We start from the raw sequence: 13,864 nt of genomic DNA on the forward strand, positions 1-13,864 counted from the left end.
ACGAAAAAGACCCCTCTGTGATCATTGGTCCCGGGTTTTTAGAATACTTGCAACCCTTAACTGGCAAGTGATGGTAAAAGAACTTTCGAGAGGGTTTAACAAAAAACAAAACATTTGCTATATTTGTCTCTCCTGTTGCTAAAGCTATTAAGAGATACAAAATTTCCTAGCCAGGGAAAAAATGCGTTGCCGGATATAGTGAGTGCTAACTGTACATTATTTTACAGATCACGTAACCGAGTTAGATCGGAAATTGAGATCATCACAAAATGTCCGGTTTCAATATGGCACAGAAGTTTTCCTTCAAAGTATGTGTAATAAAACTACTGCAGTCAACAACACTTCTATTTAACATCAAACACAATGAGGTTAACTGCTTTTATGTTTGTGTATTTCCTGAAACATTTCTTAATAAAAGGTAAGGGATGAGTACTACGATGTTTTTATTCTAGCCTTTTGGGGGGAAATGAAACTTTTCTCCATCAAACTGTAAAGTATATGTATTTATTAAATTTGCTTATTCTCTCTCTCTCTCTCTCTCTCTGTGTTTGTGTGTGCAGAGATGATCTTGTATCGCATTTTTAATTTATTGTCAATTCCGTCTATTTCGGTTTAGTGTAGCTTTGAGAAAAATGACAATTTTTAAAAAATCATACTGTGATTGTATAAAATTATTAAACTAGTTTTTAGACAATATTTTCTTTATTAAGGGGTCGCCCGCGTGGCGCGGTGCTTAGGGCGTCTGCTCTAGCTGCAACAATGTAGCCCTCTTCGATTTTTTTTATCTGATGTTTTCTGGAGAGGGCTACAATTCCACAGCATCTCCGTAATGGTTCAAAATATTTTGTAAATACTGGCGACTGCAGGCAGAATAAATTGTTTTCACAATCAACTTACTTCTAATAAGACGAATTTTTTATTCACTGTCGACATCAAAGCTCGTTAAACGCGAAAACCATGTAAAATAAATCTGTGCATTTACTTCAGCAGCCATGACAGTTCACGCGTGACGTAGTGAGACTTGCGCTTGAAATTTAGAACAACTCGATAAAGCAAATGTCGATGTTTATAAATAATTGTGATGAATAGTAACACTAAACATCGATAAATAAAATCATTCCATGTTTCATTTTTTTGTAAACACCGATATTTAAGCTTAAAATAAGGTAATTCCAAAAAAATCCGCTCCCCATAGATCCTTAATCTCATTGGCTGTCCCGAAATAAAATCTGTCAAGGTCAGTAAACATGGCGGATAAATTTAAGTTGTGATGTTGACATACACGAAAAATACTGATATATGGATTGTTCTGTATATTTTTGGATCAATTTATGTCTGGGATAACTACATTTTGGAAGTCCAGGTAAGACACATAAATAAAATAGTCGTTTACTAACAAATCAAGCCGAAATCCGTGCGGGAGCGAATCGCTTCCGCTCTACACCATTACGGAGATCCTAAGGAGTTGTATCCCCCCCCCAAAAAAAAAGGAGAGGGCTACATTATTGCAGCTAGTCTGCTCTAGAGTCGCGGAGTAAGGAGTCAATCCTTACGTCGCGGGTGGGACGTGGAGACCGGTCCTTCGGATGAGACCGTATTAACCGAGGTCCCGTGTCGCAGTAGGTGCTGGCACGAAAAAGATCCCTCCCTGCTCAATGGCCCTGAGTACCGAGTATAGAACAAAATTTGCAGCTCTCCACCTGCAAGTGGTGGCGTCTCCATATAAGTGAAAAATTCTCGAGAGGGACGTTAAACAATACACAATCAATCAATCTTAATTAAGGGTCTTTCGGAGACCCGGGTATATACTTATCCCGCTTCAGACAAATTTGTAGATTGCTGATTGGATAACGGCTGATCACATGACGCCCCGAAATTTTCCGTATTACGTCTCCGTCGAGGAGTAATATGAAAATCGGGCACGCGATTCCGTTCGAAGCGTTGTTATTGTAAATAAAAATGGCGGTTAAGAAACAGTTTACGTAGGTAGTTTGTTAAATTTCTTGTAGTCTGGTCCTGATTTTTAAAAAGAAGGCTAGAAATAACTTCTAACGGCAAATAATTATTATTTGGTCCAGCATAGTTTTTAGCTCACCTGAGCCGAAGGCTCAAGTGAGCTTTTCTGATCAAAATTTGTCCGTCGTCTGTCGTTGTTGTTGTTGTCGTCGTTGTAAACTTTTCACATTTTCATCATCTCCTCAAGAACCACTGGGCCAATTTCAACCAAACTTGGCACAGAGTATCCTTGGGTGAAGGGGATTCAAGTTTGTTCAAATGAAGTGCCACGCCCTTTTGCAAGGGGAGATAATCATGAATTTGTTAAAAATTGATGGCATTTTTAAAAAATCTTCTTCTCCAGAACCGCTGGGCCAGGAAAGATGAAACTCAAGTGGAAGCATCCTCAGGTAGTGTAGATTCAAGTTTGTTCAAATTATGACCCACGAGGCAAGGGTGGGGCCAAAATGGCCGACCAAAGTTTTACATAGGAATATACAGGAAAAAACTTTAAAAATCTTCTTCTCCAGAACCACTGGGCCAGGAAAGATGAAACTCATGTGGAATCATCCTCAGGTAGTGTAGATTCAAGTTTGTTCATATCCTGACCCCCGGGGCAAGGGTGGGGCCAAAATGGCCGACCCTAGTTTTACATAGGAATATATAGGAAAAATCTTTAAAAATCTTCTTCTCCAGAACCACTGGGCCAGGAAAGATGAAACTCATGTGGAATCATCCTCAGGTAGTGTAGATTCAAGTTTGTTCATATCCTGACCCCCGGGGCAAGGGTGGGGCCAAAATGGCCGACCCAAGTTTTACATAGGAATATATAGGAAAAATCTTCTTCTCCAGAACCACTGGGCCAGGAAAGATGAAACTCATGTGGAATCATCCTCAGGTAGTGTAGATTCAAGTTTGTTCAAATCATGACCCCCGGGGCAAGGGTGGGGCCAAAATGGCCGACCCTTGTTATACATAGGGATATATAGGGAAACCTTTTAAAATCTTCTTTTCAAGTATTTCAAAGCTATGATTAGTGATATTTATATGGAATCATCCTTAGGTAGTGTAGATTCTAATTTGTTCAAATGATGAACGCCTAGAGGGGGGGGGGGGATAAATTCAAGCCCAATGTGCTCAGGTGAGCGCTGTGGCCCCTGGGCCTCTTGTTTAACCTATTTCGAGTATGCTGAATCCGAAAAAATATGCTGGCCTTCATGAAAATGGCGTTAAAGAGGTCAAAATGGCGATTCAAAATGGTGGACATCAAATTTTTCTAATTTTCTCTTGATCTCGTTCAAAATGGAGAAGTAATGAGTGAATATCTAACTGAGTATAATAAAACTATAAATATCATAATATGATGCTAACATTATTAGTAAAACTCAGAAAATTTAGTCGTTTCTACACTTAATTGAATTTTCTCTGATTTTTTGTCTATTGTATCTATATTCTTCTTTGTACAGGATTTTACATTTGCAAATATCCATACACTGCAGATTTGTATTTTTCCCTCTATATCTCACTTTTCTACAATTGAATGATAGTGCAGCTGTAAGTTAAAAGTCAAAATGGCGATTCAAAATGGCGGAAATTTATCCTTTTTAAAAATTATTTCTTATTGTCATTTACTTAGGAGAAAGGATTTGTGAATATCTTACTGAGCGTAGTACAACTGTGTAAAATGCCAACAGAACACTAATTTGATCACTTTAAATCGGAAAATTTAGTCGTTTAAATTTGAAATGTGCTAATTAGCTCAATATGGCATTTCAATTGACGTCTTATACGCTCGAATTTTGGAAAATACACAAACTGCATAATTCTGGTTCGTTTTGCAGAAAATAAATTACAGTTTGTTTTTAGCTCTACTGGTCAGAGACCAGAAGAGCTTATGCGATAGTAATGCGTCCGGCGTCCGTCCGTCTGTCTGTCTGTCTGTCTGTCCGTCTGTCTGTAAACAATTTTTCAAAACGCTACTCCTCCTACAATTTTAGTCTGATTTCAGTATTACTTGGCACACAAGTAGACTACACTAAGATACATAGAATAGTGCATCAGTTTTTAATTTCTATGAACGGTGTTGCCATGGTGACTAAAAATAGAATTTTCTGTGAAATTCCTTAAAAACGCTACTCCTTCTACAGTTTTGGTCTGATTTCAATATAACTTGGCACACAAGTAGACTACACTAAGATACAAAGAATAGTGCATCGGTTTTTGATTTCGATGAACGGTGTTGCCATGGTTACTAAAAATAGAATTTTCTGTGAAACTCCTGAAAAATGCTACTCTTTCTACACTTTTGGTCTGATTTCAATATAACATGGCACACAAGTAGACTACACTAAGATACATAGAATAGTGCATCGGTTTTTGATTTCGATGAACGGTGTTGCCATGGTTACTAAAAATAGAATTTTCTGTGAAATTCCTTTAAAACCCTACTCCTTCTACAGTTTTTTGATTACAATATAACTTGGCACACATGTAGACTACACTAAGATACATAGAATAGTGCATCGTTTTTTGATTTCGATGAATGGTGTTGCCATGGTTACTAAAAATAGAATTTTCTGTGAAATTCCTTTAAAATGCTACTCATTCTACAGTTTTGGTCTGATCTCAATTTAACTTGGCACACAAGTAGACTACACTAAGATACATAGAATAGTGCATCGGTTTTTGATTTCGATGAACTGTGTTACCATGGTTACTAAAAATAGAATTTTCTGTGAAATTCTTTCAAAACGCTACTCCTTCTACAGTTTTAGTTTGATTTCAAAATTAGTTGGCACACATGTAGACTACACAAAGATACATAAAATAGTGCAATGGTTTTTGATAAGTACAAACCAGTAGAGCTACAGTCTCGACAGAGACTTCTAGTTTTATTCATGAAATAATGTTCAAATATGCAATGAAGTTGGAACGTGTTTCCCCCGCCCGCCCCCCCTTTTTCCATTTTTATTTTCATTTTTTTTCTCTTCATTTTTAGCTCTACTGGTCAGAGACCAGAAGAGCTTATGCGATAGTAATGCGTCCGTCGTCCGTCCGTCTGTCTGTCTGTCTGTCCGTCTGTCTGTCTGTAAACAATTTTTCAAAATGCTACTCCTCCTACAGTTTTGGTCTGATTTCAATATAACTTGGCACACAAGCAGACTACACTAAGATACATAATTCTGTGTATCAGTTTTTGATTTCAATGAACGGTGTTGCCGTGGTTACTAAAAATAGAAATTTCTGTGAAATTCTTTCAAAATGCTACTCCTCCTACAGTTTTAGTCTGATTTCAATATAACTTGGCACACAAGTAGACTACACTAAGATACATAATTCTGTGTATCGGTTTTTGATTTCGATGAATGGTGTTGCCGAGGTTACTAAAAATAGAAATTTCTGTGAAATTCTTCCAAAATGCTACTCCTCCTACAGTTTTAGTCTGATTTCAGTATAACTTGGCACACAAGTAGACTACACTAAGATACATAATTCTGTATATCGGTTTTTGATTTCGATGAACAGTATTGCCGTGGTTACTAAAAATAGAAATTTCTGTGAAATTCTTTCAAAATGCTACTCCTCCTACAGTTTTAGTCTGATTTCAATATAACTTGGCACACAAGTAGACTACACTAAGATACATAATTCTGTGTATCGGTTTTTGAGTTCGATGAACAGTGTTGCCGTGGTTACTAAAAATAGAAATTTCTGTGAAATTCTTTCAAAATGCTACTCCAAATACAATTTTAGTCTGATTATAATATAAATGTGGCATGCAAGTAGACTGCACTAAGAACATCAAGAGACTTAATCAAGGATCATTATTCTATTTATTGCTGTTGAAAAGTTTCAATTTCCAACTGCTTAAGTACTTTTCTCTTCCTTTGCTATAAGTACAAACCAGTAGAGCTTCAGTCTCGACAGAGACTTCTGGTTTTTCTTTTTCTCCCATTTCATTGTCTTATGTATATCATATACTTATGCCTCTGACCTGAATGTATATATGCTGTAAATATTTTTCATTGTCCTCATGTACCATGTATTTTAAATGGTTTTGAGTGAATAAATGAACTTGAACTTGAAAATTTTTGTTAATGAAGTAGGATTTTTATAACACGGATTTTTGTTTAATTACTTCTATTGTTAAGATAAATTTTTGACGACAATTCCGAAGAAATTTTACCTTTTACCTGTCTCACCATGCTTCTTCATATAAAAAGTTAATAATATCATACAATAATTGCTGTTTTGAGGACAATATGAAAATCAAGCTACCCGAAGAGCAGTATCCCCCGAGCATTAAGTTGTTGGAAATTCTTGATCTATTTTTAGTCCAGTGTAGAAAAAAAAAAATGTTTATGTTCATGTGGAAGGTCTAGTGCAACATAAATTAGTATGATTTCTAAAATGATTGACCACGACCAATTATAGGGCTAGTAATTGTTACATCATATAAATCTGAATGTACTATAATATCCAAATATAAACATACAAATGTATATGTTAAGAATTATCAGTATAATATACCATAAATTTTCTTGATTGTCCAGCTCTGATTCTGTGTTCCTACATTTTTTTTTTGTTATTCTTAGTGAAAAATCCAACTGCATTCTCAAATATTTCATGCCGTGAACGGATAATTTTGTATTGAACAGTGTATATAAATTTAAAAAAAAAATGAAATGAAATTTACAAAATCTGAAAGAAGAAAATGTTTGTGTTCAATCCCCCCCCCCCCTCGATTCTTGATACAACCTTACACTATGATCAGACCTATCAAAGAAGTGTGGACCAAGGTGTTATGTAAAGTTCTTGAAGTGTTCAAGAAAATTTTGTTGTCAAGAGAAGTGTTGACTAGATCGAAATCAGGAGTGGCTTAGGCCTATTGGTGCGAAAGCTTGTAACTGATAGGAATCACGAGGAATCTGCAGGCGCTCTTAAATTGCATAATTTTACAACTTTTCTCACCAAAATATGCACACAATGTGATTTCAGATGATCAAGTTTGAGAATTTTCTTGCTAACAGAATGACGTTTCTACTCTAAAAGACAACACATCTATACGCGGTCACAAAACAAAGAGCTACATGTCTTGAATATCAGAGATTTTTTTTATACCCCCGCTTGAAAAGCGGGAGGGTATAGAGTAATCGGTATGTCCGTCTGTTACGCTTTGGGGTAACCATCTCTTATCCGCAACTCCTCTCATACCACTGAATGAAATTTGATGAAACTTTCACAGAATCTTTATTACATATTGCCAATGTGACCTCCTATTTTACCACGGGTACTTTTTGATCCGACACATATTTTGGGTTTCCCATAGCAAAACATGGACACTGTCATTATATTCAAATTGGAGACCGGGGTATCATTTAGTGAGCTAATTGTTCATAGTACTTCTAGTTCATTTTGCATATGGTTTTGGATAACAAAATAGACTTTTAACATTTGAACATAATTTAATTTTATTTGTATTCTCGCCTCTCATTGGTTGATTACCAAAAAGGAACGCATAACATTTTGTATAATCTGGTTTGGTATGGGGACACACCCCCTTGACGACCAGCTTAATCATCATATCCATGCAATCCCCTCATTTCCAGTCCTCGGAATCCATGGAAAATTCCAGATTTAATAAATGTACCTTCAACTTTAATCAATTACTCGTTCTTACCTCATGTAAACAAACATCATGGCTGCTATATCTATGAATCAGTCATTACCTCCCCTCGCTTCAAATCACTTCCGTTACTACGGTTGTATTATTGCGCGGTAAATTTGAACTTATAAAAAGCAACACAATTTTACATCAAAAGTTGTTTAATTATTTTAAAATTAAATTATAAGGAATGACTTTAATTCTTGGCCATATTATCGAGTATAATCTGGTTTGGGTCAGTTTACGCTTTTTTATAATCCGCTTCGCGGATTATAAAGCGTAAACTGACCCAAACCAGATTATACTCGATAATATGGCCAAGAATTAAAGTCATTCCTTAAATAAATGTTTTGTTCCTTGAGTGTTGGTTGATTGGTTGTATATTGTTTAACGCCGAGTCAGCAATTTTTCAGCCATGTTTCGGTGGACTATCAGTTTAAATAATCGGATTTTGAAGGATTTTGGTTTCTCTGGCGGCCCCTATGGGCTTACTCTTTTTTGAACTCCAGAGAAACGATCTTTTACATGCCAAGGGGGTTGTCATCCTTGACACGGGGCACCATTTTACTTGAGTGTTGAAAATACCAAAATTCCGAAGACAGACTGAAACATATAGCAAATAAAGCTGGAATAGAAGATGTTAGGGGATGATACTAAGTTCTTATAAGTGCTAAAAAGCTAGAACAAAGTGTTCAATGAAATCGGACAAGAATTTCTTCAGTTATATTTGATGATGTGCCGAGGGATGTTGAGGTAGAAATGCGAGTTGATAATGACAGGATTCAGGAGAGATTTTAGGTGGACGGGGGCTCAAAGGCTTTGGAACACGTACGGTCAAATACGAAGGGGGAAATTTGGAAAAACTCTTAAATCGCGTTTGTTTTAACTATTTGCAGAAAAAAATGAATCTTTTCAAGTATTTTTTGTTCATATATAATGGACTAATCGTTATACTATATATACTATATATATATATAAAACAAACTGTAATTTATTTTCTGCAAAACGAACCAGAATTATGCATTTTCTACGAAATTCGAGTGTATCAGACGTCATTTTGAATCGCCATTTTGAGCTAATTAACACATTTCAAATTTAAACGACTAAATTTTCCGATTAAAAGTGATCAAATTAGTGTTCTGTTGGCATTTTACACAGTTGTACTACGCTCAGTAAGATATTCACAAATCCTTTCTCCTATGTAAATGACATTAAGAAATAATTTTTAAAAGAGGATGAATTTCCGCCATTTTGACTTTTAACTTACAGCTGCACCATCATTCAATTGTAGAATAGTGAGATGCAGAGGAAAAAATACAAATCTGCAGTGTATGGATATTTTGAAATGTAAAATCCTGAACAAAGCGGAATATAGAAACAATAGACCAAAAAATCAAGAGAAAATTCGAATTAAGTATAGAAACGACTAAATTTTCTGAGCTTAACTAATAATGTTAGCATCATATTATAATTTTTATAGTTTTATTACACTCAGTTAGATATTCACTCATTACTTCTCCATTTTGAACGAGATCAAGAGAAAATTAGAAAAATTTGATGTCCGCCATTTTGAATCGCCATTTTGACCTCTTTAACGCCATTTTCATGAAGGCCAGCATATTTTTTCGGATTCAGCATACTCGAAATAGGCTAAAGATCTATGCTGGACCAAATAATAATTATCGGTTTTTGATTTCAATGAACGGTATTGCCATGGTTACTTAAAATAGAAATTTCTATGAAATTCTTTAAATATGCTACTCCTACAGTTTTGGTTCGATTTCAATATAACTTGGCACACACGTAGACTACACTAAGATACATATTTCTGTGCATCGGTTTTTGACTTCGATGAATGGTGTTGCCATAATTACTAAAAATAGAAATTTCTGTGAAATTCTTTCAAAATGCTACTCCTCCTACATTTTTGGTCTGATTTCAATATAACTTGGCACACAAGTAGACTACACTAAGATACATAATTCTATGCATAGGTTTTTAATTTCGGTGAATGGTGTTGCCATGGTTACTAAAAATAGAAATTTCTGTGAAATTCTTTCAAAGTGCTACTCCTCCTACAGTTTTGGTCCGATTTCAGTATAACTTGGCACACAAGTAGACTATACTAAGATACATAATTCTATGCATCGGTTATTATTTTGATTAGTGGCAAGAATAATTTTTCTATTTATTGCTGTTTTAAAGTTTCAAGTCCCAACTGCTATTTTTCTCTTCCTTTATTTTAAGTATAAACCAGTAGAGCTACAGTCTCGACAGAGACTTCTGGTTTTCAGTGAAGGACTTCTTTAAGACTGTATTGTAGATTTAATGAGATTTTCCTCAATTACAGCTGAAGTAGAAATATTTATGAAGAGACCGATACTGTTTGGTAAGGATAGTATGACTGTATACTGCGAGCCACAAGAGGATTCAAAGAAGGTGATAGACAGTATCGAAATGATTAGAGTATACGTGGAACACGACGGAGGAAAACTAGGAACAACAGCATCAAAATTATCAAGAATCGTCAAAAGCACAGAGTTTGGAAGTGCAGAAATTCAAATGGGCCCTGCAAAGACAGGGAGATACAATATTACAGGTAAATATAATAATATGTTAAGGAAGTTGGTTCCTGTCATCAAAAGTGACAAGTATATTTTTAGAATCTACACACCACAGCTAGATTAATAAAAATCAAAACAAAAATGGGGTCGGTGCATTTCGTAAGTTCTATGGTCGATACAATGACCTTGTCAGCAAATACAATTTATCATCGAGTCAAATGCTGACGGACGTTTTTCATACCAATTGTTAGTCCATTATTTATACACTGAATTGACGACGGATGTTTCCGTTATTTCCTAATCATGACAATGAGCACACGGCGGGTGTGACCGGCAGGGGATGCTCACTCCTCCATGGCACCTGATCCCACCTCTGATGTTTTGGGGGTCCGTGTTTGCTCTGCTCTTATTTTGTATTGTTTTATGGACTTTGAGATTGAATACTGTTCGTTATCTGCATATCCTTCTCTTAGTACTACGTACGGAGCAATGAATATTACGTTTTTGCATTGTAATTTTTTCCTTTAATATTTTTTATCCAAAGTTCATAACAAATCATTACTATACACTTGAATTAGCAATTGCTAAGTTTGGTTACTTAATACCCATAGGCAGGGTAGGGGAAAAATGCATTTCAACAAATCAGTTATGTTCAGCAATAATCAGCAATGCCCCTACGTACCACACATGAACCCCTACCCTAGGTCCACACATTTCACAATTTTTGAAAAGGCACATTTGTTTATCAAAAATGTTTGATTAATACCAAGGAGCAGATTTCAAACAATCCATTTTCAGTATATAAGTATACTCACCCCCCTTCTATGGTACCCCTGACCCAGGGGCCTAGAAATTTACGATTCTGGAAGAGCCTTGCTCATTATAACTATACTAGTAGTTCATATGCTTATTACCCAGGAGCAGAGAAGATTTTCAAATATTAATGAATTTTCACTATATAATCAATAGAGCCCCGCCCTTACACCAGAACCCCTGACCCTGGAGCCATAAAATTCACAATTTTGGTAGAAGCTCTCTTGCTCGTCATAACTATGTACTTAGTTGGTTTACTTTATACCCACGAGCAGAGAAAAAGATTTTCAAAGAATTATTCACTACATAATCAATAGAGCCCCACCCTTACACCAGAACCCCTGACCCTGGAGCCATAAAATTCACAATTTTGGTAGAAGCAATCTAGCTCATCATAACTATGTATTTAGTGTATTTAATACTTAGGGGCAGAGAATATTTTAAAAAAAAATAATTGCATTTTCATTATATAATCAGTAGAGCCCCGCCCTAACACCAGAACCCCTGACCCTGGGGCCATAAAATTCTCAATTTTGATAGAGGCACTCTTGCTCATCATAACTATGTACTTCGTTGGTTTATTTAATATCTAGGAGCAGAGTAGAAGATTTTCAAAGAAATAATGCATTTTCACTATATAATCTTTATAGCCCCGCCTTATCACTAAGACCCCTGACCCTTGGGCCATGACGTTCATAATTTTGGTAGAGGACTCAATGCCATTCATGTCAACAGTTTGACTGCTTGATGTCCAGAAGTAGAGAAGAAGATTTTTAAAGATTGCATTAATTTTAGTGGTTTTGGTCCCACCCCTCAGACCCCAGGCCCGGGGGACGGGGACCATAAAATTCACAATTGTTTCCATACACCTATAGATGCTGTATACCAAATTTGGTTGAAACTGGTTCAGTGGTTTCAGAGAAGAAGCTGAAAATGTTCAAATGTTAACACACGACGAACGACGACGGGTGAAAACAGATAGAAATCTAAGTGCTTCAGGTGACCTTAAATTAACGGGTTTTAATTCAAGATTATTACATTTAAAATAAATCGTGTTTTTTTTTCCAGGTAATATCAGTATGGTTGAAAAAGCATATCTCGGTGTGTATGTAAAAAGTGAGGACGTTTTGTGTTCCGATAGTAGATTGTTTCGCTGTGAAATGAGTTTTACTTTAAAGAATGGTACGGAAGCAACTGTGTACAAGGATGGGTCGACATGTGTACAAGGTAAAAAAAAAACTTTACTTTAAGATTTTTGCTCCTCTTTAAATTGACATCAGTAATTAATTTATCCTTTCAAGGAGCGTATTTTCGGAGACTCTGATAATATGTTTCAGGACTTTTTAGCTCACCTGAGCCGAAGGCTCAAGTGAGCTTTTCTGATCACATTTTGTCCGTTGTACGTCCGTCCGTCTCTAAACTTCTCACATTCTCGACTTCATCTCAAGAACCACTGGGCTAATTTTAACTAAACTTGGTACAAAGCATCCTTGGGTGATGGGGAGTTGAAATTGTTAAATTAAAGGGCCAATTTTTGCTCCAAGGGGAGATAACCAAGAAAAGAAAAAAAATGGGTGGGGTCATAAAAAATCTTCTCAAGAACCAGTAAGCCAGGAAAGCTGAAACTTCTGTGGAAGCATCCTGGGGTAGTGTAGATTCTAAATTGTTAAAATCATGACCCCTGGGGTAAGATAGAGCCACAATAGGTAATCCAATTTTAAGATAGAAATAAATAGGAAAAATCTTCTTCTCAAGAACCAGTGGACCAGAAAAGCTGAAACTTATGTGGAAGCATCCTGGGGTAGTGTAGATTCTAAATTATAAAAGTCATGATCCCAGAGGATAGGGCAGGGCCACCGTAGAAAATCCAAGTTTTACATAGAACTATATAGGAAAAATCTTTAAAAATCTTCTTCTCAAGAACCACTGGGTCTTCAAAGCTGACACTTATGTGGTAGTATTCTGGGAAAGTATAGATTCTAAATTGTTCAGATCATGACTGGAACTGGTAGGGCGGGGCCATAATAGGGAATCTTAGTTTAATATAGTAATATATAGGAAAAATCTTCTCAAGAACCTTGGGCCAGGAAAGCTGAAATTTATGTAAGCACCCTAGGGTAGTGTAAATTCTAAATAATTAGGGGGCAATAGAGGGTAAATCCTGAAAAGAACTGCATCACCAAAGTTACTCAGGTGAGCGATGTGGCTCATGGGCCTCTTGTTTTTATAAATTAGCTATATAACTTAAATTGATTATGCAGGGCCATGCAATGAATGCAATTTTGGGATCCAGAATTTGGAAATAAGCAGTACCATGGCCAATGAAGATAAAATGATGATAAGTAAGCTTCGAATAATGTTTTAATGTTTATGAAATAATTTTGCTACAAAATTGAATTTTTGCATTTACACTTTTAAAATATAAAGAACCTACTATGATATTTTGATTTTAGATTACCTGTTACCGGTCGGCGGTGTTCTTGCTTTGTTTGGAACTGTGTCATTAGTAGTAGGCATTGTTCTGACAATAAAATCTGTATCACGACGAAGTAAGTACGCCATACAAACCTAATTCAGGGATATAAATGACAAATCTTAAATCTTGAGATATTTTTAAATGACTTTAATCCTGTTTTTTTGTTTGTTTGCATTTTTAGGGAAGGAAAAAGGGTATGAATTAAAAACTTACAGGCTTTATATATGTAACTAAAGTCATAAACCTCCACAATAGATTTCATATAGAAATATTGATTTGATGTTTACTTTAAAATGCCTATAAAATAAATAATAATGTTTGCAAATTTATCTGCAAAATTGCTCTTCTGCA

General features: G+C 35.8%; 1 protein-coding gene across 1 annotated transcript; it reads left to right on the forward strand.

Annotated features, from left to right (window-relative positions):
* The first annotated feature begins 288 nt into the window (after positions 1-288).
* LOC134258041 (uncharacterized) lies at positions 289-13,609 on the forward strand. The gene is made up of 5 exons (XM_062740597.1): positions 289-418; positions 10,011-10,259; positions 12,106-12,264; positions 13,299-13,379; positions 13,491-13,609. Exons 1-5 carry the CDS (start codon positions 364-366, stop codon positions 13,607-13,609), a joined length of 663 nt encoding a protein of 220 aa, XP_062596581.1. The 5' UTR covers positions 289-363.
* Positions 13,610-13,864: the final 255 nt, after the last annotated feature.

Source organism: Saccostrea cucullata, unplaced genomic scaffold (assembly GCF_032062105.1).
Source record: "Saccostrea cucullata isolate Sc308-1 unplaced genomic scaffold, CSIRO_AGI_Scuc_v1 ctg2939, whole genome shotgun sequence".
Lineage (NCBI taxonomy): Eukaryota > Metazoa > Mollusca > Bivalvia > Ostreida > Ostreidae > Saccostrea > Saccostrea cuccullata.

Excerpts from the sequence above, each read along its gene's own strand:
- LOC134258041 (XM_062740597.1), top strand. The coding sequence starts at position 364 with ATGAGGTTAACTGCTTTTATGTTTGTGTATTTCCTGAAACATTTCTTA. Across the intron at positions 419-10,010 it reads GAAACATTTCTTAATAAAAG|CTGAAGTAGAAATATTTATG; the intron begins GTAAGGGATGAG and ends CCTCAATTACAG. Across the intron at positions 13,380-13,490 it reads TGAAGATAAAATGATGATAA|ATTACCTGTTACCGGTCGGC; the intron begins GTAAGCTTCGAA and ends TTTTGATTTTAG.